Raw genomic sequence first — 25,200 nt, 5'->3', positions numbered from 1 at the left:
AAACGTATAAGAAAACTTACATTGATGAATCTGATCGAATCCAAGCCCTCTTCGAGGCCACTATTCTTCAACCCCTTGATATAGCTCGCCACAGCATCGTTCAGACCCGGGGCTGTGCTTTCTTGCGACCGCGATACAAATCTCGAAGCACGGTGCTGCATTCGATGACTTCATAGTGAAAGTGATCCACTGAGGGCTCGTGCAAGAACAAATGAGCAGGACGTGGACGATCACGATTTCACTGCCAAGTGGCAGCGTAAAGAATCGAAAGATCGCAAAAAGGAAAAGTCAAATCCATACCTTGTGCCTAAGATGGATCCGAAATCACAAAGAACCATGAGCTTCGGACTTTCACACTGGTGGAAACGTCCTGCGGTTGACGGCTTTCCTGCAACCATCTCTAAGCTCCCAGATTTTCTCCTTTGTCCGCAATCCCAGCTCACCCCTGATCATCCCACGAACAACCTCTTCCATCCTTGCAGGAAACTTGTCACCCCTGGTTCCATCTCTCCCACGATCATGACGTCCACAACGTCCTTGCAGTTGAACCTCTGCTCGAAGAAGCACGGTCAGCAGATCATTGGGACGCCCGCACAGATGCTCTCTTTGTCAAAAAGTTGCAAAAGCAAATTGACAAGCGACGGGTGTAAACCCTAAACCCTAAACCCTAAACGTTCGGCATCCTCGCGGTTTACTATTAGGGTTGTTTTTGTTTTTTCACTAAAAAGGAAATCCTCGTGGATCTTTAGCCCTAAGGGATGGAGCACGCCAACGCTAGCCCAGCGAAGCGCAAGCGAGGAGAAGGCGACAGTAAGCAGGCTCTACTTTACTGGCTTTACGGCAGCAGTTGCGCAGCTTGCAAAGCTGCGAGGTATTCTGCAAACGTCGAAGCTCTGGCGTCCGTCAAGAAAGCCCACATTGACGGTCACCACGGATGGGCTCTCGGTGCATCGGGCGACACAACAGGGGCTACTGCTACATCACCGGCAGATATGGGATGTGCGACGTCTGCCACATCGTCTGCCGGTGACCCGTCTACTCCTCCTCCCCGAGCTCCAGTTCCCTTGTTGTCCCTAACGGAAGAAGCATGCAAGCTTCTTCGTGCAAGCCCTTGTTCTGCAGACCGGGATGTTTTCATCTTCCAGCAGCCGCTGATCCGAGTGATCACCCACAAGATGCCTGCCAATGACAAGTTTGACTTCGAGCAGCAGATCAAACCGTGGATGAAGCGAGCAGTCACAAGGATGATTCAGCCTGTGCGGCTGGCCAAGGATGCGTACCAAGCGGAGCCCTGTGGTGACGAGTACGGGGAATTGCAAGACAGGCCCCATATGTCTGCCGTTTTCACGGGGATCAAATCCATCATGCCAACGAGTGAACAAGTAAGGAAGACTTCTTTTCTTTGTTATTGTACTGAACTAGCCTTAGATTGCTGCCCGAGAGTCTTCCACGAAGTATATGGAAAAGGTAAGGAAGGCGGACGGGAGCTTCGAATACGTCGAGAAAGATCCGCCTCAGGATAGCAATGCAGCACACGAATCGTCCTCCGAAAAACAGAATCTGGTAAGTTAACTGTAAGCTTGAATCTTCTGTTAACTAATAAGTGTTTGCCGGATGCACGCAGAGATGGGTGATGGACATCCTGATGTTTGCATTGATGGGCGGAGCATGGTGCGTTGATGGTGTTGCAACCTGGGTTCCTCGCGTCATTGCTGAATGTAAATGGAGGTAAGCGTTTCATGAACCTGATCTCTGCAACTCTGTTTGTGTTTTAGTCTCAAGCCAGAGGATGTATATCAAGTTGCTTTGGGGGGTGCAAGGCTCTTTGTGGATAGGTTGCAGAAGAGGCTGCCGATTGACCGCTTGTACTTGAAGGTGTGATATTTATATATATTTTTAATTTATTTATTTCCTCTTTAAGTGTGCATTGGCTTAAAACATTTCAGGTGTGGTCTGCAAAAAAATATCGGTACTCTATTTTGGATGTGTTTGGCTACGTGAGGTTGAAAAATGGAAGAGTTACTCCTGAGTCATTCAGTATATTTGAAAAGCAGGTAAATATTCGTTTTTTTTTGTGTGTTCTGACTCTGAGCTTGAGATTTCAAGGTTTCCGAGCTGCGAAGACGGTGTGGAGATTCTTTTCAAGAAGAGGCATTCAAGGATGCCTCCACATCTGTTCAAGACATGGAACGGTTGTTCCAGGAGCGTGAGATGGAGTTTCAAGCACGCTTTTGTGGAATCAGATTACCCACTGAAATTGTCGCCCCTGTTGGAGTCCTTTACATAAGTCAGGTGTGTTGACAAGTTGTTTTATTCTCCTGGTTCACAGAATTTGGTGTACAGGATAGTCGCCCGTTTCCCACAGGATCAGAAGTTGTTGAAGAAAAGGATGCCTATGTGTTTTATCAAGGAATGTTACGGGCGCTTGGCAGCAATGCCATTCTTGGCTGGGAAGAGGAACAATTGGAGGTATTAACAAGTTTTTGTGTTTACTTGCTGCTCAAATTTGTGCAGGCAAATATTAGAGAAAGGTTGGGCGAGAGCGTTAACAAGTATCCCTTTGTCAACTGGCGTGAAAATGATGTAAATGTGAGTATTTTGTTTCTTTCGAAAGTTTTTCAGTTTGTTCCTCAGGTCGTGTCCTTAAATGAGCCACGGATCCGTGTGGAAGTGGAGAACTACAGACTAGTAAGTGCATTAGTTTTGGTTGCTGCAGTCTCCAAGTTTTGTATAGCTTGTAGGTAACTCGGAGATGAGGATCAAAAAGGAGGAAAGCTCTGGATCTGGCTGACTATTAGCATAATGTAAATGTTCCAACATAGCGGTGGATCACCTTGTTAGATTTTAATAAAATGCGGAGTAATATTTTTAAAAGAACTATGTATCATTAAATAACTATAGCAGAAAAACTCTTCAATTCTATTGATGCTTGCGAATGAACGAGGCCTCTCAACTCTTCGGAGCAATGGCGTTAATACACAACCCGGATGAGACCACACTCACAAGCTTGAGAACTGGCACTATGGCGTGCTCGTCGCCGTGGGATTCTACGGCCCCGTGTGGTAAACTTTTGCCTGATTTTGGGGCTTTCCTTCTTCTCTTGTTCTTGGTTGAGCTTCTTTTTGTTTGAGTGTAGGTTTTGCAAGCACTCCGTGCATCAGAGGGAGCTCTCCCACCGCTACTAGGATTTGAATTTGGCTGGAAAATTTGGAAGAAGGTACTCTTTCGTTTGGCGAGCAATAAAAGGAGAGCCTTTGGACAATAGAACAAATTGGAACTTTGCCAAACTTTTCTCTTTTCATAGCTTGTCTATTTCTTTTCTCAAACTTGAAAGGTGGCTTATAACAGCTCTGGAGATCTCCAGAGCCACCATGGAAGATCTCAACGCAAACTCTTCGTACTCTTTGGAGAAAAGTATCGTTTGGTAATCGTCGATCACTGTCTTCACTGCCGATTCTTTGAGAGCCTCGGCAGAACAGAGAGTTGCGAGCTCGAGCATCTCCAGCGCATTGGAAGACGTTACACTGCTCGTAAGATACTCCTCGCAAGTTCTGGCCAGAGCTGGGATATCATACTTGTCTGCCGCGACGAGAAGAGACGCCGAGTTTTTGGATAGATCGTCGTCGCTGATTCGAGCGCTGTAGAGAAACTCGATGAAGTTCTCGAGCTGGCTGTGGTTGAGGAGCTCCGGGACCATCACGGCTCCACTGTGCTCGGATTTGCAAGCGTCAACTTCGAACAAGACCTTGAAAAACGATGATTTTGTGGCCTAGATCACGAAGAAGTTTGAGAGGGAGCAAGTTCTACAAGTTTCTACCAGGACAATGCGGTGTGCTCGAATGGAGTGACCATCGTTGGCAACGAGCTCCACGTCGGTGTGAATCCCTTCTCGAAATCCCACCGCCAGCGATTCGAGAAATCTAAGCTTGCGCGATGCCTCTCTTTCCATGAGCTCCAGATGCTCGATCCTTTTCGAGGCGTGAAGTAGCATGATCTAAATGCGAAAACCATTCACTTTGTCACTCTCGATCGTTCGAAAACCTTACCTTGGAAGATAGTTGCCGATCATCTTCTCCCAGCTTCCAATTTTGCTCGATCCGGCTGCTCACGCTCAGGATCGATTGCGCTCCCTCGAGGCATCCAGCACAGATTGTGTTTCGTGGAGGCCTGTAAGCGATCGTTCCCACCACCACGCTGCTACAAACGCAGCAATCCATCAAAGGCCACCCCTCCAATTCCAAAAGAATTGGAAGCTATGAAGCATTGCGATCGTGCCAGCAAACTTCATGGCACGAAGAGAAAAAAAAATCGCGAGAATTTCCTGCAAGCTTTTCTTTTCTATCGTTTAGTTGCTTCCATGATTCCCACAAGCAAGCGCCTGGCATTGCCTCATCATACACACTTCTCACGCAAGCGATGTATGTCAAGACACCGCGCATATTCCAATACCACCCAAAAATTATGCTGACCGGCGTTGACTGGGCTAGTCATCGACGCGCATTATTTTCGCTGTTAGTGTTGCTAAGCCGCCGCGTTTAGGACGTCTTGGAGGACATTCGTTGCAACTTTCTCTTCATCCGAGACTTGACTTTCACCTTGGTCGCAACAGTGGCCATGGTGTTCGCGAAGTTGCCAACAGCCATCACGATCAGCAGCACTCCACACGCCACCATCTGCAAGAGCGAGCACAATCTTAGAGAACAACATCACGGCCGGATAGAAGCCTTGCCTGCCAATCGTAATCTTTGTCCACCATTGGAGTTTTAAGCAGTTTGAAACCAATGAAGAACTGGAACGCCTGTAACGAAAAGCCAAACCGGCGAATTGTTTTCCTTAGAGACTAATCGTGATCTCTTTACCTGGAGAATGAAGAGCAGGGGATACAGCACCCAGATCTGTCCCTTCATCCCCGCGGTCTCTCCCCACACCACGTCCATTCTTCCAGCCTGAAACAACAGGTAATATCACCCAGTTAGAACCACAGAAGAGATGTTTTAGCCTGTTGTTAGTCCATAGCAAAAAAGAATATACATTCAAGATATCGCGCTCAAGGCCTTGCCTTTCCAAGAGCGATTCGTGTGTACAAGCGCTGTCGCTGATATCGATTCTGCAGTAGCATCGAGACTCCCTGCATGGCCGCCCAAGACAAAAAGTGTCTCACAGCTTCCTACAAAGAGCCATGAGAAGGAAGAACAAAGGAAGAATTATCAAAAGATTACCTGTTTACGAACGCACGACGGGTGCCCTTGAATGCCCCATGTCAAACTCACAAGAGCTGTAACCATGGCAAAATAATGGTGATATACCCACCTGAGCGACAAAGAGACAATTCAAGACGGACAAAAAACGCAAAACAGGATAAAACACATACCATGGACGTATGTCGCTTCCGTTCACTCGAAGAATGTTTTCTCGCAGTGCCAAGCTGGTGTAGAAGAACAGCAGCCATGCCTGACACAGACAGAAGGATTTTAATGGAGCGATTACAAAACCGAAGTTACTTACTTGGTAGGCTTGCACAGGTACAGCTGGGAAGCAGCCACTCCATAAAAAGTTCTTGAGTAACAGGAGGACACAAGGAAACGCCAAGAACAACACTGCTGTTCTGTCCTGCAAGGATGGGGCCAAACAAGACATTAATTTCAAAACGAGAAAAAAAATCCCTTGCAAACGAACCCTGTAAGTGTTGTACTCTTCCTTCACTTTAAATCGCGCGTCATTCCGGGTAGCTCGGACGTTCACTGGTCCCAGGAGGAGGCGTAGAAACAGTCCTGGAAAACTCACCGATCAATCCAAATCCAAGACGCTTGAAAGAGCGAAGAAGAAAAGCTTTACCATTCGACTTGTGAGGAAGAAGAGCTGCGACATCACCCTCGTAGATCATGCTACGGGCCCTGTAGAGATCATCGTCCAGCTGACATGCATGCGAGTGTAAAGTTAGAAAGAAAGAGCGAAGAGAGAACGCATAGAGCAAAACCTTTTCCACCAGATGATTTCCAACCATGTCCTTCTCTAGCAGCGCAGCAATCTCGCCCTTCAAGCTCTTAATCTCGGCATCGTAAGCCAGCGCATGCTGGCTCAACACTTGCGCTTCCGCCCTTATCCTGGAACTGTGAACCGATGCTTCGTCCTGTAGCTTCTTACACCTCTCCACGAAGCTCCCAATTCTCGCGACGATCTCTTTCTCGGCCGGGAGCTCGCATCGGTAGCTCCGATTCGCCGCGCAGCCAGTATTGGAATTGGAATCGGAATCGGGCAGAGAATTGGAATTCGAGTGTGGAGGCGCCATACCATCTTGCGTGAGCTCATCGACTGGCGCTCCCCCGGCGGCGATGCCCGCTTCTCCCATCGCCCGGAGAAAATGCCAAAACCCTAATCCACGCGTGGCATATAATTCAGGTAGCTGGGAGCATGTCCGCCATAGCCAGAGAAGGCAAACCTAGTTACACGAAAGGCCACGCGTCACGAATTTGCAGCGCCACGCGGTTAGAAAAATATTTTTGCTAGAATGCGGGCTATGGTCTCCTCTTCTCGGGTATGGCGTCGCCTCCATTGAGCTGAAAATTAGGTTTCCCGTTCCAGGTGTGCATTGTGAGCAGCGATTTTGGCGCCCGGAGGAGCGCGCTGAGACGCTGCTGCGTTGTTTGCCGCGATGGAGCGCGCGGTTTTGATTCCAAAGTGAGCATGCAAGCATGGAATTCTTTTGATACATTGCGTGAATGCGGTCGCAGAAGAGCGATAGGAAGGAGCGGGCGAAACCAAAGCCAGTGTAAGGATGTGTGTTCTTTCGTGAAAGAGTGTTTATTTTCCTTTGATCCATAGGACCAAGCCTTTGGAAAGCAAGATTGCTCGTAAGTTTCTTAGACGCTGGAGTTTATGCTCTCTTAGTTTCTTCTTTTTTCCTCCAGAATTTCTACCAGGCGAACAAGCTTTCGAGAAAGATGACAATGCTGACTTTGAGGAGCGTCTTAAAGCAATCAAAAGGTACATGGAGTGAGTTGCAAGTGGTACTAGTTTATGTTTTCCAGTTCTGGCGAAGAGCAGCTACGAATCCAGAAGGAGAGAAAGTTTGGTCCTCTCGACTATTCCAGTCCCCCAAAAGAAGAAAACAAGAACAACCTGCTTCTCAAGGTAACTTTTGGTCAGTGCTTTTGTTTTTTACGAGCCATGAGGTGTTCAGGATTTTTTATAGGCTGGTGCTGGGCTCGCTGTCTTCGGACTCATTGTATCATTTGCAATCGGCGACTTTCTTCCGACAGCAAGGTTTGTTCTACGGCCGCACGAGTTTTTTTTTAACACTAGCACTCACTTCGTTTCCTGTAGTACAAATCTAGACAACGGTGTGGTTGCCAGCAAGAGGCTTAGGCCCCAAGAGGAGGAGAAATTCAAGGTAAAGCATTACTGTTTTTGCTCCTAAACACTTGTGACGCGTATTTAAACAGGCAGAACTTCAAAAGTTCGAGGAAGCTTTGAAAAATTCTCCAGATGATTTGTCTGCGCTTGAGGTATACGGTTTCGAACAAGCTTTGAAGTTCCCATTGATCGATCTCTGTTTGGCAGGGGGCTGCTGTTTCTTATGCCGAGCTTGGTGAATACGCTAAAGCTCAAACCAATCTAGAGAAGCTTATTCGGGTATGCATTGGCCGCATGGATATGACTAGCTTGACTTGTTTGAAATGCAGATGTCTCCAAGCAATGTGGAAGCGCTAAGGCTCTTAGCAGAGGTGAAAAGTTCGTTGAATGATTTTGAGGGAAGTTCCAATGCATATCGCCAGGCGATCAAAGTAATTCATGTCGCTTTTAGACATTTTCTGTAAACGGTTTTTGTCTTCAGGCTTCTGGTTCGACCTCCATGGAACTTTTACTGGGACTCACTGAAGCTTTAATAGATGCCAATAAACCTGGGGAGGTAACGAACGATATTTGCTGTGCCTGACGTTTCTTACTAAAACATTTTAGGCAGTGGACGAGCTTCTTAGAGCAAAGGAAACAACAAAAACGGCACCTGGTGTCCAAGTCTTAAAGGCAGATGATGTTGAAGACAAAATTTCTTCTAGTGCTCCCGCGGAAGACGGAACCTCCTCCTCATCACTGGATCCCGTGCAGGTAAGTGCGCTAGACGTAATTTTTGACCTCACGAGATTATTTCACAGATTGATCTCCTGCTTGGAAAAGCATACTCTGCATGGAATCGTCCCACGGATGCATTAACCGTTTATGATGCTTTGATAAAGGGTCGTCCGGATGACTTTAGAGGATACTTGGCCAAGGTTTGTGAGTCCTCAAGTTTTTCATGTGTAGTTTCTTTTACACCAAATGCTTATCAGGGAGTTCTATTGAAGGAGCAAGGTCAGGCAAGCGATGCTGAACGAATGTTTATCCAAGTAAGAGCTCTTCTATCTAGTTTTCTCACGCTAATTAACTCGCAACATGGTAGGCACGCTACTTCGCTCCTGCAAAGGCTAAGTATCTCGTGGACAAGTACACGAGACAGTGAAAGCACTCGAGCTAATCTATACAGAGATAACGTTGGCCAGCAGTAGCCACGAGATTCCACGCGGGCATAGCGTCAAACACCGACTTTGCGTCTTCCAGGAGGCCCTTTTGCGATACAAACCCAAGAAACGAGGCTCCGCTCTGGGGACTTGTGAAACAGCTCGCTAGCTCTCTCAAGATGCCCATTCAAGGTATTAGCCAAGAGCAGCTCTACGAGACAATGTCCCTCTCTCTCTGGAATATCATTGAACGTATGATCGATACTGAATCTCTCAGGCATTGTTTGGAAGAGTTCTTGCGCCCAAGCGAGCGATCTCTAGCGTGCATAGATTCCAGATTTATAATTGACCATTAAACATCATTACATCAATGGTGTTTTTAGGTCGCCCTTATATGTGCAGTAGTTTCCATAACACTCTTTCTACTCGACCACTCAATAACAAACAATCAGTGTTTTCTTACTTGCACTACAGATTTTAGCATTAGTTAGGTGAGTTCAGTTTTTGGTCTTTCCTTGTGTTGAAGGATGATGCATTGCATTGAGGTTATAAAGGTTTAAATGAATATGGCTAACCATTTTTAGCCATATGGTTAAAAATCTAGTAAAAAATAACCATGAAACAAAATAAATAACTTAACAAAGGTAATAGGGATTTTAATCAGTGTTTTGTTTGTTTTATATTCAACCAGGATTGATTGCCTATTATAGATATTTATAAAATAAATGCTCCCTTAGTTTATATGATATTTAAGCTTTTTTATTCAATAGTTGGTAATGAAAGATTTCAAAAATCAGCCATTTTTTCTAGCTTATAATGACTATTATATATAATTGGCGGGTATAGATAAATGAGTATAAGATCTTTCAGGTAGTGAAACTAACTGTAAAAAAATGTTAATTCATTAAATATTTAGTTTTTCTCGATTTTTCACAAATTTTTTATTTTAAATTTAAGTCTCTCATCAAAAGATATTAAACACTTGGCAAGTATAATTATGACTATTTATAATATTTCAATTGAAGATTACATGAATCAAATTGGATATATGACAATAAGTTTTTTTTTTCTTGTATTTTATCATTTAAGCCTTTTTTTCCCCAAGTCTAATCATTATAAAAAAGAAAGGTCTATATAACCTGTATAACAAATGGTTATTTAAAAATTACCAAGATAAATTTTTTAAAAAAATTGGAGTATATTGTTTCATTTTTGAGGGAATTAAATCTTTAAAATTATTAACTTATTACTTTTGGTAAGTAAAATCACTTTATTCTGTATATATTTATCTTTCTTTTTAATTCAAATAGAAAAGATGATTAATAGTTTCATATTCATGATTAGTAGCAACAAAATTTTAATAAAAAAACCAAAAGCTTTACAATAAAACAAAAATATGTAACTTTCTTTTTTTTTCAAATGCAAAAAGATTAACAATTGTTCAAGAGAAAAAATTTAGGTCAGAAATTTTATTTAACAAAAGTGTTATGTTATATAAATCCCAAGAATGTATAATATGAAATTTTATTAAAGAAAGGGATTACTTTTAAGTAGCAATAATTAGTCATTTTTAGAGATAAAGGTAAAACTCTTTTTGTCTAGTTTTTAACTTTTAATGTTATTTTATAAATTTTAAAGATAATTAATTACTTTTAGCTTTATCCAAAGATTTACAAACTATAAACAACTAGCATCACTATATTTTAATATTATATTGTGAGTAATTGTGTCATTATATTTAATGAATTTAAATTGTTCAAGCTTGCTTTGATGAAATATATATTATGTGACAGAATTTGGCATTTAGTAGCCAAATTTTAAAAACCATGGTTAATAACAACAAAAGTTTTATAAAAACAATTATCTTGATTAAATAATTAAATCAAATTAATAGATAATGTGCTCAATGCAATCCCAATGGTAATAGAATATTTTAGAATTAAAATATTTTAGGATCTACTCAACACTTAATCTAAATTTAATCTCATCACATAAGATATAAACATTTTATAAAGTTTGGAGCAAACATTTTTCATTTAAGGACCCTTAACATATAATTAAATATGTTATTTTAATTCTAAATTATATAAAAAATATGTAATTTTTATAAGTTTCTTCATATTGTATAAATGATAAAGAGATGGTGGCGAAAGATGTATAAACATTTTAGATGGTTCTACTTATATATGTTTCTAAAGTTAAAGTTGGAATAATTTTTTTATCCAATTGATGTCATATTAGTTCTTGGTTCTTATACTAGAATTGCTTTCAAGATTACAAGAATATATGAAAGTCTAAAAGTTAATAAAACTTTTGTTTTATTTTTGAAATGTTTTATTTTTTTTGGTATTTAATTTTAATACTCCCATTTTTATAAGCTAGTGTGAGGCTAGTGATATAACAATTCTCAGGGGAATGTTTCTTTTTTAAAGTGAGTGGATCTTTAAATTTAATTTCTTTAATTTTTTTCTTATTTAAAACTTTTAACTCTAATATTTGTGTGTAGGCATATTGATAAGTGTCACCATATATAAAAGAGAAATTGATAAGACAATGGGTCTTATTAACTACTACCTTCTTTGTCTTGATATCACATTTGAATGTAAGTTAGCTAGAGTCTTATTCATAATCATTTCAATATAGCTTAGACTAAGTAACTTCACATAAGCTAATGCCAATATCCATATAATATATCAAGACATTAGTACTAAGTATAATCATAACTCAATTTTTTTTATTTATAGTGTATGCCTCTTGGAGATAGTAGTAAGTACTAGCACAATATAGATTGGGCATTTACAGTTTAATTTATCAATATAGCCCATCAATAGTTTCATAAGCTAAGCTAAGTTATTCTTCTTTTTGTTTATCATCTACTTATTGCTTTCTCTTTTTTATTACTAATGACGCAACATAATATACTTTAAAGTAGTTGATAAAGCACTATATCTATATTTTCCCTCTTTGTTTACATGGTATATATGGAGCATCCATATCCCCTAGTCAAGGACATTTTCTCTTATATTCACTTTTGGAGCAAGAAACATAATAGAGAGAGAAATGTATAAACTAATATTACCTAGTGAGGAGTACTATGCCCAAAAATATATAGCAATGTCACAAAAGTAGTTTATCTTTGAGCTTTTCATTTACTTGTAAGCAACTAAATTTTCCATTTTACTTTAATCACTTAACTATACCTTTAACCATTTGAAAGAATCTTACTCACAACCTCTATAAGTATTATTCCCAACTTAGGGACATACTAACTCTATAAATGGCATTTATGCCACTCAGCCTTTACACTTAATCTAAGTGCTCTATGTGTTCAATCCTAATGACATATTAATTTGTTATGCTAAACCTATATCCATTTACCTTTATCTCATTAATAATCCAAAACCACCCATGCCATAGTCCCTTTTCTCAAACACTAAGCCATCCATCCTTCTCAATATCCCTTCTTTAGTCCCCACTAAATTCTTTTTTGTCTACGATTGTGCTCGCTAATATTACCATATGATCGTATCCTTAGTCACTACACAAAAGGATTATTCTTTTTCTTTTCCACAGTCTAGAATTTAGAAATGTTAGGTATCCAAATAAATAGTGCCATCTATACTTGGATTGGGAGTATTGACTATTCAATCTAAAGTTTACTTTTGAACACTTTACTAAGTTACCCTACTTATCTATCTATGTTCACTCTAATTTTGGATTCCTTAGTCGTTATATCATTACCCACCATGTGGGTGTAGCTTTCTTGGATCACACTAACCTTTTTTTGCTAAATTGGTTCCACTAAAATCCAACCCCCACACTCTCCCTACTATATTTTTAGAACCCCCCATAGCCCTTCCCCCCCACCCTTGGGGGATGATCACTTTGGGTTTTCACCCTATGACTTGTATTAATATTTCGACTTAGTCTTAAACTCGGATTTAGACTTGGACTCAGATTCAAACTCAAACTCAGTCTCGGTCTCAAACCCAATTTTCCATCTCAAACTCCATTTCGGATCCATCTTGAACCCCATTTTAGATCCATCTCAAACTCCATCTCCGACTCCATCTTGAATTCCATCTCAGATCCATCTCAAACTCCATCTTGGGGCTCTATCTCGAACTCCATTTCAGATTCCATCTTAGACTTAGTCCCAAAACTTCCACGTGTCATAACACTTATTATATGTCAATTTTTTTTATGTCCCTTTTTAGAGATTTATTCATCGATTGCTTTATGTTTATTCCTTGAGCACTTTGTTGGGAGTTCCACTCCCACTTTCGACTTTTCAAGTCGGAACTTTTGGTCTAAACATGTTATTTGTTATCATAAGCTTTTCAAAAGGATTTGACTCGAAACAACTTATTGCTTCATTATTAGGTTATAAGTAAATTGAAATGTTTTGCAACCATATATCAATAATGTGAAAATGATGGTAGTATGCTTTACTCAGATAACCTTCTAAGGAGTAGTATGAGACACAAATCCCTAAGCCCCAAAGTGTGCCATATGGTAGTGGTTAAAGCAGGAGTCTAATAAGTATTAGTCATGTTCTAGATGCTTCACTTAAATGGTTGAATTATATCCTCCAAACTCCCCCTAACATCAAAAAAGTTTTACAAACTCCTATACTTGGGCCACAAATAAGCCAATATCCTATGAGTAAATCTTAAATAAATCATACTCTATAATAGTGGCATAAATACACATGCTATAACAGTATGTACCAAAGCTCCTAAAAAGGCTAAAAAGTAAAGAATTAAAAATCTAAGTATTGGAGCTTGATACAGCTTGAAAAAATTGGTCAGAATCTACTATTGTTGTAACTAGAAAACATATGACTAAACATAATTACCCATCTAGATACATGTTACAACAATGAACATAGTGGCCATTTCTCCCAAGACAAAAGCCTTTAATGGCCTTTAAGTAGAGAAGTAACCAGCTAAAGTTTAAATAAACAAACTTACTCTATAAAAAAGCAACATCCTAGATTAAAGATAATTCCTAATAGATGCCTAAAGTAGGTAACTCTTGCAATAGAGGTAAGATACTCTCTAGTTCTTATTAGATGGAGAAGTGGCCTATAAGAGTTTGGATGAGCAAATTGGCTTTGAATGGCTATATGGAAGAACAAGCCTTCTAGACACACTACCACTTTGGCATATGTTAGTGATACATTTGGAGGTCAAAGTTGGTGGTAAAGACCTCCAAGTTGCTCTAAGAGCATGCTGGACATTGTAACATGTCCCCACTAGTTGCAAACCATCATTTGTATAAAGAAAGAGGGCATTTACAACCACGTCTTTCATTTTGCTCCTAATTAGGAGCAAAAATTGTGAAAGAACAAGTGGGAGATATCTTTTGGTCATCATAATAGTGCAACAAGCTCTTAATGCCCAAGTGAAGAAGGGGGCCCTTAAAAGTTGTAACTCTGAACACTTGCCCCACAAAAGTATCTGTTGTCACCACATAGACTATGAAGATTTGTTTCCATCCTTCATATTGGCTTGTAGAATAGGCACTTGGCCTTCATATCAAGAGTGACATTAGGATGCTCTCTAGCTGAATTTGGCATCACTGGCTGGTAAATTGGTATTGCATTTGCTACTCTCAAGTGAGGCACTTGATAGACTAGCTAGAGCAACACAACACCTCATCATTGTATATTCACCACCTTTTAATTACCTAAGCACTCTCCATTAAAGCATCCACACAAATTGAGGTGGGGCTAGCACATACTTATATTGATAGTGGCTAAAAAGAAGGTTCTTCAGGTAGCAACCTAAATGATGTGCAAAAGCCATAAAAAAAACTCTTTATTAGCATGGGAAGAAGGTGGAGGCATGGCATTATAATTTCAATATAGCCTTCTACTCAATCCAATTTGCCCTACCACAATTTCCTCATTGGGCAAATATGGTGATTCTGAAGATTCCAACCCAATAGTGCCCTAGAAACAAGATAGGGGGCACTTGGTGATGGTATATTAGCACTAAAGAAGTGGCATGAGAGGCTAAAGTGATGTAGAGTGTTAGTTGAGACATGACAATGTAACAAACTAGAGATAAGTTTGCTAAAGTGTATAAAACCACTATAGACAAAGTTAAATATTGTTATAGCTCCCTCCAATCTTGAAGAGAAGAGTTTCTTGTCTAATTTACTTGTATTTAAGTTGAGAAGTAATAACCTAGTAAAAGGAATTAGATGTTTATTGTTTATGTGCTATACTCATCCTCTCTATGTTAATGTCTTCATTAACCATTTATTAATATTCTGTAATCCCATAATAGATCCCTTTGTCTGCATATGCTCAATGTGTATGATTTCAATTTTAGGGGTGGGAATTTACTTTACTCAAAACTAATAAATGGGAATCAGACTTGTGCCATCTTCTTTGATACTTATATAAAATAATTTATGTCTCTTTTAGAAAAAGGGTAATTATTTGATAAAATAACCTTTAGCAAGTAGTTTATCTTTATATATCCCCCAAAGTTCTAAAGATCTACAGTCTAAATCTCATCCCATGATTACATATATTACAAGAAGTGTTGAAATGCATTGGTGATGAGAAAAATATATTAACATTAGTGTGACAATCAGTAACAGTGTCTCTATCAAATTTCATGATGACCAATATACTACCTACAATTAATATCCTTTTAAATTTCATGATGCCAATATACTACTTATAAATGGACAATATGATAGCATAAGAAAGTAGTAATGATAGGGTGGATTAAATATTTTGTATTTAGCTCTCAATGTAGTGTTTGTTAATGGAATATTGTTTCTTATCATGAAATCATAGTAATTGTGTGTTTTTATTTTTTATTATTTAACAATGGCATTCCAAGAGATAACATCCTGCATGGTTAATTTTAAAGGCAGAATGATGTTCAAGGCAATGTGCTTCAGTTGAGGACTGAATGCTTGATATAATATTTGAACTCATGAGATTGTTTTCACAGGTTGATCTCCTGCTTGGAAAAACGTAGTCTGTGTGGAATTGTCTGATGGATGCATAACCATTTATGATGCTTTGATAAAAAGTCGTCTGGATGATACTTGGCCAAGGTTTGTAAGTCCCTATTCAGGTGTATTTTTCTTACACCAAATACATCGATCTTATGCTCCTAGTTGGGCATAATAATAATAATATTTATCAGGGAGTTCTATTGAAGGAGCAAGGTCAAGCTAGTGATGCTGAAAGAACGTTTATCCGGTCTTCTATCTAGTTGTTTTCACGCTGCCTTTTATTTTAGGCACTACAAAGCCTGTGGACAAGTTCACGAAACAGTAAAAGCGCTCGAGCAATTCTATACAGAGACAACGTTGGCCAGCAGTACGCAAGAAGATGGATCTTCGGGACTCGCCACAAGAGCTTGCCTTGCAGCCTGTGCTCCACTTTGAGTATCTTCTTGGCGTTTACACGCACCAAGAAGACATCTCCAGTCGACAACGTCCGGGGTGAAAGGCATACCAGACAAAATCTCCTCGGCTTCTCGCAAGTATCCAGCCCTGCTCAACAGGTCAGTGATGGAGCAGTATAGCTGCTTGGTGAGCCGGACACTATGATCGAGGATGAGGGACCGGACTTTTGACCAGCCATCGTGGAGATCTCCCTTGTGGCTGCAACCGAGAATGATGCAAGCGAAGGACGCTTCGTCGGCTGGAATTCCTTCGAGTTCCATCTCGTGAAGATGCTCCAGCGCCGCATCGAAGTGACCATTTCGAGCCAACGAAGCTAAAATTGCGTTCCACGGCGGAGCTTCGTACTTTTGTGGTATCACTTCTAACAAGTCCTTGGCTTTCCAGAGATGGCCATGGTGAGCATAAGCATTGAGCAAAGCAGTCCAGGAGATATCATCTCTCTCCGGGAAAGAATCAAACGTGTTCTTGGCTTTCTGAAGATCGCCATGTTGAGCGTAAGCGTCCAACAGCGTGTTAAAAGCCACGAGATTCCACTCGGGCATAACATCAAACACCGACTTCGCGTCTTCCAGGAGACCCTTTTGCGAGAAAGCGTCGAGCATACAAGCCCACGAAACGACGCTCCACTCTGGAGACCTGTGAAAAAGCTCGCTAGCTTTCTCAAGATGCCCATTCAAGGTATAAGCCGAGAGCATACAGCTCCACGAGACAATGTCCCTCTCTGGCATATCATCGAACGTTTCCTTAGCGGCTTCTAGATGCCCTTGAACGGCATATGCTGATAAGAGCGCGTTCCACGACACGGAATCTCTCTCAGGCATGGTTTGGAAGATTTCTAACGCCCGACCGAGCGATCTCTCCCGTGCATACGCAGCGACCATGGCATTCCAAGCGATAACGTCCCGCTCGGGCATTTGGTTGAATATCTTTTCCGCTCTAAAAAGATACCCAAGCCGGGCATATGCTGTTATCATTGCAGTCCAAACTACCAGATTCCTCTCTGGCATTGCTTCGTAGAGTTGCTCCGCGTCGGTAATTCTCTCATCGGCAAGAAAAGCGCAGATCATTGCTGTGTAAGCGACAACATCACGCTCGCTCATCGAATCAAAGAGCTTCTTAGCTCGGTCTAGATGCCCGAATTGGGTATAGGCAGTAAGCATGGCAGTCCACGACACCAGATTCCACCACGGCATTGCCTCAAAGATCTGCCTCGCCGCCGAGACCTCGCCATTTTGGGCGTGTGCCGAGAGCATCATCGCCCAAGAGAAGGTGTTCTTGGAGCAAATGCCGCGGAAGACACGCCTGGCCTGGGCCGTGGCGCCGCATTTCCCAAACATCTCGATGAGGAGATTGGAGAGGAAGCGGCGATCGCTGCTCAGGAATGGGCTGGCGAGGATCCGGGCGTGCGCTCGCTCGGCGTCGGCAAGATTCCGGCAGGATTTGATGAGGGCGACGCAGCCGGCGAGGCTGGATTCGTCAGGGACTGCCATGCTAGCTGCATAGATCCAAGGCACGCATCGTGCTAGAACCCTAGATTTTGGTTTTAGAAACACAAAGTGATCTTAAAGATTGACAGCGTTCTTTACCTTCTACCTTTTAGTATAAATGAGGTACATGGTTTTATTTTGTCTAAATTTTGTCTATTCTACTGACACAGAAAATGACTCTGTGATACTGTGTGACACTGGGATGTCTTTGCAGGCAGTTCTCTCTATTTCTCACGATGCCCTTTGCTCTTGCTCTGGACAAATTCGATCTTTCTACGCAGGTTTGTTGTTGTTGAAACTAGTTCTTGCATCTAACTTGTCTCTTGGTTTGCAGAAACCAAAGCAGTCCCTAATTCTGTACAACTTGTTGGATCTATTGCAGTCGCCCTCTTCCCAAGCAGCTACAATTCATACTGGTACATATCTTTTTTCGCAAAAAAAACTCTTTTTCCTGCCAATCAACTCAAGTGAGATCTCGTTTTTTGTAAGACATGATCCCTTTGCTTTTTCCTTCCAGTGAAGAGATCACCAGGCAAGCTTTCCTTTTCATCAATTCCTCGTCAGATTTCTAGAAACGGTGCTAGTTATTCCAGTTTCGTGGTCCCCACAAGGGACTTCCCATTTCACAAGAAAGAGAGGCTAACCAGCTTATTCACGAGTCGATCCAACTGCAAACCTGGGCTTAGTATGCCGAAGCTTTTAACGCAAAAATCTCGGTAATTGCACTGGATCTCATAATATTGACTCAGTGTAAGTAAAATTCTTTATATGTAGCTTTCGGAATCTGTTGGACTTCTTACAATATCACGAAGTCAACAACACCAAAACATTCCCCGACAATTTTCTCACTTGCTGGTAGCCCGGTAGCCCCTGAAATTGCTCGCTAATGATAGATTGAGTATCACTGGAAAAGGAAGGTTTTCAATTTCCTAAAAAGTTTCGCAGTGGGCCTTTGAGCACTTGTTGGTGCGCGAGCTTATTGGAGTGAGCAACTCGTCACATTTAAGACCTGTGAATATGCTAATCTCTTTTGAGGAGCTTGAGCAAGACTTCCGAGGCCAGTCCAGTTTGTGCGGTACACGCTGCGAGAATCTTTGTTCTGCAGGCTGTTGTTGCCTCAGTGGTACTCTCAACCAGGTGACTTCTCGATGTTTTCCTGGAACGTTGGTTATTTATTTTCTGCAGAAGCTTAAAAGAGTGGAGAACTTACGAGTCTTCACGCGCTAGCTCCCACTGGTTGTCGCCGGATACGCTTCTGGTTCCTTTTGCGAATCTTGGGCAAGGAAAGCATCCACTCGGGCACATCACAGCCAGAAGCTTTCATGACGTTGGCGATAGACCGCAGCAGTGGAACGTCTTCCTCGGCATACAATGTCAAAGCATTTCCTGGCCGGCCAGCTCGACCACTGCGTCCTGCAATACGAAAGCTGGTTTTATGAAGTGAACTTGAAAAGTGGAAATATAGTTACCTATGCGATGAATGTACACTGTTGTATCCTGGGGAACATCGTAGTTTATGACCCAGTTCACGCCCTTGAAATCCATTCCTCGTGCCATTAGATCTGTTGCTATGAGAATCCATGTCTTGCCAGTTCGAAAGTTGAGGACAGCAATCTCACGCTAAAAAAAAAACGTTACTTCCAAAAGAAAGAAGAGAAGAAGATAATAACTAAACCTGTGTTTGCGTGCGATCGGCATGAATACTGTCCACTCTAAGCTTCTCTGACAACAAAGCTTTATGAAGCTGTTTTGCCCGTTCCTTGCATTGCACGAAGAGTATGATCGGTGGTGAAAGCCCCTATGTAAACACGGATGTATAAAAGAGCAAAAGGGAGAACTTCGTCACAGAAATTACCTCCTTGAAGAATTGTTTCAAGGCTAACAACTTGCCTTCCTCGTTACCAGCATACATGAGCTTCTGCTGGACTGTCTCAGAAGCTGAATTCCTGCATCGCTTACTGTTAAACCCCCTGACATTTGAAGTAAACTAGGTGGTTTTCCAAATGTCACCTTTCTCCGATCACGATACGAATGGCATCGTGCATAATGGTTCTTGCAAGTTCCTCCACTGTCTCAGGCAGTGTTGCACTGAATAATGCTCTCACAATGTTTGTCCGGGTGCAGGCGCTCACGATAGAATCGATTTGCTGCATAAATCCAAGCTCAAAAAGCTTGTCGGATTCATCCAGGATAAAATACTCGACACTGGGGGAAACAAGTAAACACCATTTAAACTAAAAGAGAAAAGCATACCGTTTTAAATCGATTTTTTCCGACTTGACAAGCTTATCCAGGCGTAAAGGCGTTGATACTAGAATATCACAGCGAAGGCTAGCAAAATCCGGGTTCTTAAAAAGCCTTTTTGTCAGCAATCTCGCACGGATCTTACTGCCATTTGCTAGCCTCCTACATTCCGTGATAAGCTGTGCCGCCAACTCGCGTGTAGGACACAGGATCACTGCTCTGATACCATCTGGGCTCGACTTCTACAAAGTGAACAAGATTCAGCACTTCATCTAGTATCAAGTAAGAACCTGGTACCTTCAGTTTCATTAAGATCGGCAGAATGAATGCCAAAGATTTGCCAGAACCAGTAGGAGCACAGACAAAACATTCGCGTTCCTAAAAAGAGAAAACCCTGTAAACAGGATAGAAATAATCAGATTTGTTTTCGTTACCTGAAGGAGAACCGGAATAACTTGCCTTTGCACTGGTGTTGGCTCCTTGTAGCCGGCTTCCACCAAGTTTTTCATCAAATTTGGCTCACAGTCGTATCTACAATTCATAAGAAATCCAAATTCTAACAGTCTGGATTGAAGGATACTCCGAGCTAAGCTGCTGGAAACTCCTGAGAGGCTGAGGAACATTATCACCGGCAGCACGTATCTTAAGTTTTTTCTTCAGCGACGGAATGTCCTGTAGCAATTCTCTATGAGTGAGAGTGTTAGCGAAATGGATGAATGTATCACCTTTAGCTCTAGATCCTCTCCAGCATTGTCTAAAGAAAAGAAGTAAACAACATATACTTTCATGTTATAGAAACTAACCTCCATTTGCGTTTGAGAAGTCGGATTTTCTCTTCTTCTGTGGAACATTGTGATTTACTTACCGCCCCTACAGAAGGATTGTAAGAAGCTTACCTCGAATCGGGCGATGTCGGCTGAGAATCGCTTCTTGTCGATTCGCACTCCAGAGAAGAGCAGCGACTGAGGATCCATCACAAACCCATAAACCCTAAAACTAAAACCCTAAAACGTATCATTCATTTGAATTTCTCCAAGGAGGAAGGAGGGTTTTGTGATGGATCTACTCGAGGCGCTGGAGCGATCCGAGGTATGATCCACATTTCTTCCAGCTCGCATTTTGATCTGGCGCCACAGATCGTGGAGGAGCGGATTGCGCTGTTCAAGCTGCTTGAAACAAGCGGCATTTCTTCCGATTATGCTCGATCCGTCGCCATCGCTCTTTTTGTAAGTAATTTATTCGCTTAGTTTGCAGTCTAATTCTTTTCAATATTCTCCAGAAATCTTGGAAGATGTCTCAAAGTCAAGAACTCGAGTATCGTCTAGAAATCCTTGCTGCTGCTTCGTCACAGATTTCTGCAAATGAGAACAATGGAGCACTGCTCGTGAAGTATGGTGAAATCGCCAGTGAGGTAAGCATCCCAGTTCATTTTTCTTCTTGTTCCTATTTTTCTTGTCAGGCTTGCGCATGGTTTGCTGATGATTCATGTGCCAAAACGGTGAGACTAGATTTCTACCTAGCTTGGACGTCTCGTCTCGCTTATTCTATTTTATTTTTTCCTTGCAGGCGCAGTTGCCGCTTCTAAGGTTGATCTCGGCTCTTTTCTCCCAGTCCGATCTTCTATTGTGCGAACCCGATATCACGTTTAAGGCGCTCTTAGAAAACTACTTGCGCTTCGTCAAAACGGCGTCTTTATCCGAGGTAATGTTTTTCATGCTCTCGGGTTTTGAGTTCCTTTGTTTTTATCACCTAGACGTTCCGAGATGCTTCAAAGGAGATTCAATTGGCACACTCTACGTCTCTGAAGCTGATGACAGATACTGTGCTGAAGAAGCTTACGACCACTCGCTTAAGCAGTGGCATGCACGAGATTTATGCTTGCGTGCTGCAAGCTTTGGTTGAGATTGGGGCGAAAGCGGCAGCCCCCGGCTTGGTGAGCGTGTCATGGAGGGTTGCAGCACGACTTCTCGAAATGGAAGCGTTTCACAATGTTGCAGCCGGAAGCATCAGTATTTCCAACATTATATCCACACTTTTGTCGCTGGCATCAGAGTGGCTCACACTGGCTCTCAGGCCTACACAGTCTCTACTTGACGACACCTCTGGCAACCTGAAAAGTCAGCACCTCGTTATGGTGAAGTTTTACGTCGTCCATGCTCTTCGTATTTCTCGTGCTTATCTCTCGGAAGCAGTGTTGGTGCAGAAAGCGATTGCGGGGTTCTCCATAAACATCTCAGCGTTACTCCTGGTTCTGGAAAATGGCCAGCCTTTTCTGGAGACCATATCGAATGATCTCTCTGTGCAAGTTGCTCCGCCATCGCTCGCTTTTCTTCACACGCTTCTCAGCTCCGAGAAAATCCAGGTTCACTCAAAAAGAGAGCTTATCGAGTATATCACGAACGGAGACGTTCAGCTGGAAGACATGGTGGTGAATGTCCTTGGTGAAGCTGCTAGTTGCCAGAGATACTCGTCGGCGGCAGAGGTTGTTGTTTTTATCCAACTGTTGCAACTATCCAGGGAATTTCAAGCGGACGTTCTATTTCAACTCTCAAGAAAGCTCGACTGGTTGCTGGAAAGGCTGTCAGAAATGCCTCTTCATGCAATGCTACTCCAGCAGAGGGCCCTGGTATCGATCGACGCCAAGCCAGGAATGCAACTGCTTTATCTGTCGGTCTTGCAAGCTTTGGAAGCATTTGTATTAGCTGCTGCTTCAAAAGTGGAGGTATGGGAGGAGGTGGAACGCTTCATTTTCCGGAACGCAATTCACAGGTTTTCGATTTGCCGAGAGTTGCTGCTAGATCTTTGGAGCTTTATTTTTAAAGTCGGAAACGAGAAGCTCTGTCAGGCTCACCTGGAGGCTCTACTCTCACTATATCGGTATTTGTCGTCTTCAAGCTACGGAGACATGCATTCCGAAATTCTTGAAGACTTCGCCAGACTCATTTGCCGGTTGGCAAAGTTTGCGCCGGGTTCGGTACGAGCCAGGCTGACGTCTTCAGTTTTCAAGAGAGATGTCTTCACAGCGAAGTCCTCCGCAGTGATTGCTTCACTCCTTCTACGACGAGGTTTCGCTATTCCGAAAAATATTGCGCTGGAACAAGTGCGTGCTGCTTTGGACGTCATTTCTTCCAATTCTTTCCCCACAAAAGAGGAGGCTCTTTCAATCCTGCTCGACTTGTCGTCTGAGAGGTAAAAAGCTCTTACTTTTTCTGATGGCGTACTAACACAAGCTTTCTCAGCCATACTTTCCAACGTGACGTTTCAAACAAAATCTCAAAACTGTTACTCAGCATCATAGACAAAGCAGCGGTTGGAAGTCCACTCTTGAGCAAAGCAGTACTCGGTTTGGCGAGGTTGAAGGCGGTGTTCAGTGATTCGGATATTGAGAACGCTGTGATTACGTTAAAGGACAAGCTATCATCGCATCACGAGCAGCTCGAAGACAGACCGGAGTTGAAGATTCATCTCCCAGAGCTTTTGACAAGCTTGGCCGACATTACCTTCCAGGAAGAGGAGCCGGACTCTCAAATCCAGGCCATCTGGAAGCTTTATCATCTGGCTCTGGCGGAGAAACACTGGGCTCTGGTTCACGCCGGCCTCACATCATTCAGCGAGTTTGCTGCGACAACCTCATGCAACGATCTCTGGAGGTTTCTTCCAGCCGACGCTGCTCTATCATTCGACTCCTCCGGGGACACGGTCATGGAGGACGGCTTCATGGCAGCAGTCCGCTTGTTCCTCGAGAAAGCCACGGACAGAACAGCGCTGAGCATGAGTGATGGCGATCTCGAGCTCCTCAGGGAAGAGTGCGAGTCACAGAGAGCCTCGCAAGACAAGCTTCTTAGACAAACTGGCACAGCCAAACAGGAACAGGGGAACGAAGCCACTGCTGCCGTGACGAAGATACGAGAAGGAATAGCTTTGCTGCAAGAATCTCCCCGCCAAAAGGAAATACTACACAAGCTGATCGCGGAGCTTCAAAGCTTACAGAACGTTCCTGGAACTCTATAAACTCGAGGTAGAGTATGAGTTTATCGTTCTCGGTCTAACTCCATTATTCTCACAGGAGAACACGATCGACTACAGAGGAAAGATCTGGAATGTTACAACAATCGACTACACTGGTAGATTGTCCATTTCATCTTTGAAAACTAACGACTTGAGCGTGCTTGTGAACATTACGTAGTGTTGCGGCGGGAGCTAATCCGAGAACTCCGTCTGGGTGGTGGCGACGAGCTCTCACCATTCTTTGGACTGCTGGAAGAAGGATTTGCACGAAGATCGCCTTCGCCACTCTCGTTCTCGGGGCTAGAGCTCGGAGGATCCGGGACACCAGCCTCCTCGTCGGCGGCAGCGACTTGACTCTTCTTCCTGAGCTTCCTTCTCGACTTTCGACCACTTCCTCGAGCATCATTGGCGGGACTTGGCAAAGGAACTTCTTCTTCTCGACCACCATCATCGACTACTCCCTTCCTCTTTTTCTTCTCGTTGCTGGAGCTGGGCGCCGGCAATTTGGCCCCCTCGTCCTCCTCAGATCGAAGCTTGCTAATCCGGCCCTCGATCTTGCCCTGCATTCTCGTGCGCTTGGAAGAGAGGCCGCCCATGGACCAGTGTGCGTCCTTGGCCCACTGGAGTAGCGCCTCGTTCACCGGCGGAGGAGGATCTACGCGCTCCGTGTTGAGATACGTACCATAGTAGATGTGAGGCCGCGGCATTGCGTCTCCATAGAATCGCGCTGGCTTGAGCGTCGCCACCATCGCTTCCTCTCTATCTAGATCTAGCCCAAGAAGAGCAAAGCCCTTTCCCTCGCTCGACCCAGGGAGGAATTTAAGCGCCAAATTCTTCGCGGGCTTTTCCAAATTTCGCGCTACAGTAAAGACTTTGATACTCTCTTGATTGCACTCTTGCCGGTGTCGAGCGCTCGGACGAGCGGCGTGCATCAAAGACGTGACGCTCACGAGGACCAATGAACCACGCGATTCCAGACGGGGATTGTAGCAGGCGACCACCGCGATGGTGAAACTTCAATATGGTTAATAATAGTTTATAAGTGGATCTAACTTATTATAATAATGAATAAATAACTATTCTAAGACATACAAATTCAACTTTCAAATATTGTTGGGTGGGTGCATATAAACCATGTCTACTCAATAGTCAACTTAGCAAAAATACTCATGTGGAATGTATAAAATAAGACTATGAAGTTTTACTAGATTCTTAATTAGCTCGTTATTAAATATTAAAGATTTTTAAAATATCATTTTCAAGTCTTGGAAGTACTTTTACATGAACTTGAAATTGAATGTATATCATATATATCTAATATATATTTAAATACATGATTTACAGTATTTTCCATCAAAAGGTATTGGTAAGAAAGTTGAAGAACTTGAAGAAATATTTGACTTTTTAAAATAGAAACACCTCCTTTAAAATCGTATGATACTGTTTTTTCATAATCTGATCGATAATATTCTAAATTTTTGAATTCATATTTTTAAAACCATCTATAATCATTCCACATTCTTCTT

The 25,200-nt window shown here is 42.5% G+C and overlaps 9 protein-coding genes across 15 annotated transcripts; 4 read left to right on the top strand and 5 right to left on the bottom strand.

Moving 5' to 3' along the window:
• The first annotated feature begins 752 nt into the window (after nucleotides 1-752).
• On the top strand, nucleotides 753-2,854 carry LOC9659508. Of its 2 annotated transcripts, none has more exons than XM_024674375.1 (10): nucleotides 753-1,382; nucleotides 1,429-1,563; nucleotides 1,625-1,728; nucleotides 1,776-1,875; nucleotides 1,947-2,054; nucleotides 2,107-2,292; nucleotides 2,344-2,469; nucleotides 2,515-2,589; nucleotides 2,635-2,688; nucleotides 2,735-2,854. In XM_024674375.1, the coding sequence occupies exons 1-10, from the start codon at nucleotides 759-761 to the stop codon at nucleotides 2,789-2,791; spliced, it is 1,569 nt and encodes a 522-aa protein (XP_024530143.1). In that variant the 5' UTR covers nucleotides 753-758; the 3' UTR covers nucleotides 2,792-2,854. The 2 variants fall into 2 exon arrangements, with proteins under 2 accessions (XP_024530143.1, XP_002969505.1); XM_002969459.2 differs by having other exon boundaries at nucleotides 2,742-2,841.
• A 426-nt stretch (nucleotides 2,855-3,280) lies between these two features.
• On the bottom strand, nucleotides 3,281-4,229 carry LOC9659507 (BTB/POZ domain-containing protein At3g56230). 2 transcript variants are annotated; one of them, XM_002969233.2, is made up of 3 exons: nucleotides 4,047-4,229; nucleotides 3,818-3,994; nucleotides 3,281-3,769 (listed from the first exon to the last, which is right to left on the bottom strand). In XM_002969233.2, the coding sequence occupies exons 1-3, from the start codon at nucleotides 4,215-4,217 to the stop codon at nucleotides 3,299-3,301; spliced, it is 819 nt and encodes a 272-aa protein (XP_002969279.1). In that variant the 5' UTR covers nucleotides 4,218-4,229; the 3' UTR covers nucleotides 3,281-3,298. The 2 variants fall into 2 exon arrangements, with proteins under 2 accessions (XP_002969279.1, XP_024530096.1); XM_024674328.1 differs by having other exon boundaries at nucleotides 3,281-3,745.
• An 88-nt stretch (nucleotides 4,230-4,317) lies between these two features.
• LOC9660295 (transmembrane protein 120 homolog) lies at nucleotides 4,318-6,454 on the bottom strand. The gene is made up of 10 exons (XM_002969232.2): nucleotides 5,978-6,454; nucleotides 5,836-5,914; nucleotides 5,677-5,771; nucleotides 5,506-5,610; nucleotides 5,372-5,451; nucleotides 5,220-5,310; nucleotides 5,060-5,167; nucleotides 4,860-4,946; nucleotides 4,730-4,798; nucleotides 4,318-4,673 (listed from the first exon to the last, which is right to left on the bottom strand). The coding sequence occupies exons 1-10, from the start codon at nucleotides 6,347-6,349 to the stop codon at nucleotides 4,536-4,538; spliced, it is 1,224 nt and encodes a 407-aa protein (XP_002969278.1). The 5' UTR covers nucleotides 6,350-6,454; the 3' UTR covers nucleotides 4,318-4,535.
• A 7-nt stretch (nucleotides 6,455-6,461) lies between these two features.
• On the top strand, nucleotides 6,462-8,881 carry LOC9659506. Of its 4 annotated transcripts, XM_024674324.1 has the most exons (16): nucleotides 6,462-6,535; nucleotides 6,583-6,678; nucleotides 6,732-6,769; nucleotides 6,823-6,851; nucleotides 6,909-6,984; nucleotides 7,029-7,131; nucleotides 7,193-7,263; nucleotides 7,324-7,390; nucleotides 7,443-7,505; nucleotides 7,561-7,632; nucleotides 7,683-7,784; nucleotides 7,835-7,909; nucleotides 7,960-8,106; nucleotides 8,154-8,270; nucleotides 8,328-8,384; nucleotides 8,438-8,866. In XM_024674324.1, exons 1-16 carry the CDS (start codon nucleotides 6,509-6,511, stop codon nucleotides 8,495-8,497), a joined length of 1,200 nt encoding a protein of 399 aa, XP_024530092.1. In that variant the 5' UTR covers nucleotides 6,462-6,508; the 3' UTR covers nucleotides 8,498-8,866. The 4 variants fall into 4 exon arrangements, with proteins under 4 accessions (XP_024530092.1, XP_024530094.1, XP_024530095.1 ...); XM_024674326.1 differs by lacking the exon at nucleotides 6,462-6,535 and having other exon boundaries at nucleotides 6,547-6,678; nucleotides 6,732-6,851; nucleotides 7,181-7,263; nucleotides 7,335-7,390; nucleotides 8,438-8,881; XM_024674327.1 differs by lacking the exons at nucleotides 6,462-6,535; nucleotides 6,583-6,678 and having other exon boundaries at nucleotides 6,720-6,769; nucleotides 7,335-7,390; nucleotides 8,438-8,881.
• A 6,939-nt stretch (nucleotides 8,882-15,820) lies between these two features.
• Nucleotides 15,821-17,035, bottom strand: LOC9659505 (pentatricopeptide repeat-containing protein At4g02750). Its single transcript, XM_002969231.2, has one exon. It carries the CDS (start codon nucleotides 17,033-17,035, stop codon nucleotides 15,821-15,823), a length of 1,215 nt encoding a protein of 404 aa, XP_002969277.2.
• Nucleotides 17,036-17,605: 570 nt separating this feature from the next.
• On the top strand, nucleotides 17,606-18,142 carry LOC112346170. Its single transcript, XM_024674456.1, has 3 exons — nucleotides 17,606-17,703; nucleotides 17,757-17,838; nucleotides 17,940-18,142. The coding sequence occupies exons 1-3, from the start codon at nucleotides 17,659-17,661 to the stop codon at nucleotides 18,140-18,142; spliced, it is 330 nt and encodes a 109-aa protein (XP_024530224.1). The 5' UTR covers nucleotides 17,606-17,658.
• A 31-nt stretch (nucleotides 18,143-18,173) lies between these two features.
• Nucleotides 18,174-20,714, bottom strand: LOC9660294 (DEAD-box ATP-dependent RNA helicase 57). The gene is made up of 13 exons (XM_024674408.1): nucleotides 20,563-20,714; nucleotides 20,470-20,506; nucleotides 20,392-20,420; nucleotides 20,247-20,338; nucleotides 20,101-20,197; nucleotides 19,964-20,044; nucleotides 19,676-19,908; nucleotides 19,433-19,627; nucleotides 19,278-19,368; nucleotides 19,098-19,220; nucleotides 18,892-19,042; nucleotides 18,633-18,835; nucleotides 18,174-18,578 (listed from the first exon to the last, which is right to left on the bottom strand). The coding sequence occupies exons 1-12, from the start codon at nucleotides 20,638-20,640 to the stop codon at nucleotides 18,639-18,641; spliced, it is 1,404 nt and encodes a 467-aa protein (XP_024530176.1). The 5' UTR covers nucleotides 20,641-20,714; the 3' UTR covers nucleotides 18,174-18,578; nucleotides 18,633-18,638.
• LOC9659504 lies at nucleotides 20,689-23,694 on the top strand. Of its 2 annotated transcripts, XM_024674407.1 has the most exons (8): nucleotides 20,689-20,755; nucleotides 20,803-20,892; nucleotides 20,946-21,077; nucleotides 21,126-21,164; nucleotides 21,233-21,367; nucleotides 21,420-22,028; nucleotides 22,080-22,855; nucleotides 22,906-23,694. In XM_024674407.1, the coding sequence occupies exons 1-8, from the start codon at nucleotides 20,723-20,725 to the stop codon at nucleotides 23,675-23,677; spliced, it is 2,586 nt and encodes an 861-aa protein (XP_024530175.1). In that variant the 5' UTR covers nucleotides 20,689-20,722; the 3' UTR covers nucleotides 23,678-23,694. The 2 variants fall into 2 exon arrangements, with proteins under 2 accessions (XP_024530175.1, XP_024530174.1); XM_024674406.1 differs by having other exon boundaries at nucleotides 21,420-22,855.
• On the bottom strand, nucleotides 23,693-24,606 carry LOC112346169. Its single transcript, XM_024674455.1, has one exon. It carries the CDS (start codon nucleotides 24,604-24,606, stop codon nucleotides 23,845-23,847), a length of 762 nt encoding a protein of 253 aa, XP_024530223.1. The 3' UTR covers nucleotides 23,693-23,844.
• Between the last annotated feature and the right edge of the window lie 594 nt (nucleotides 24,607-25,200).

Source organism: Selaginella moellendorffii, unplaced genomic scaffold (genome assembly GCF_000143415.4).
Source record: "Selaginella moellendorffii unplaced genomic scaffold, v1.0 SELMOscaffold_12, whole genome shotgun sequence".
Classification (NCBI taxonomy): Eukaryota; Viridiplantae; Streptophyta; class Lycopodiopsida; order Selaginellales; family Selaginellaceae; genus Selaginella; species Selaginella moellendorffii.
Note: the sequence above shows the minus strand (reverse complement) of the source record. Positions and strands in the feature narration are given on the sequence as shown.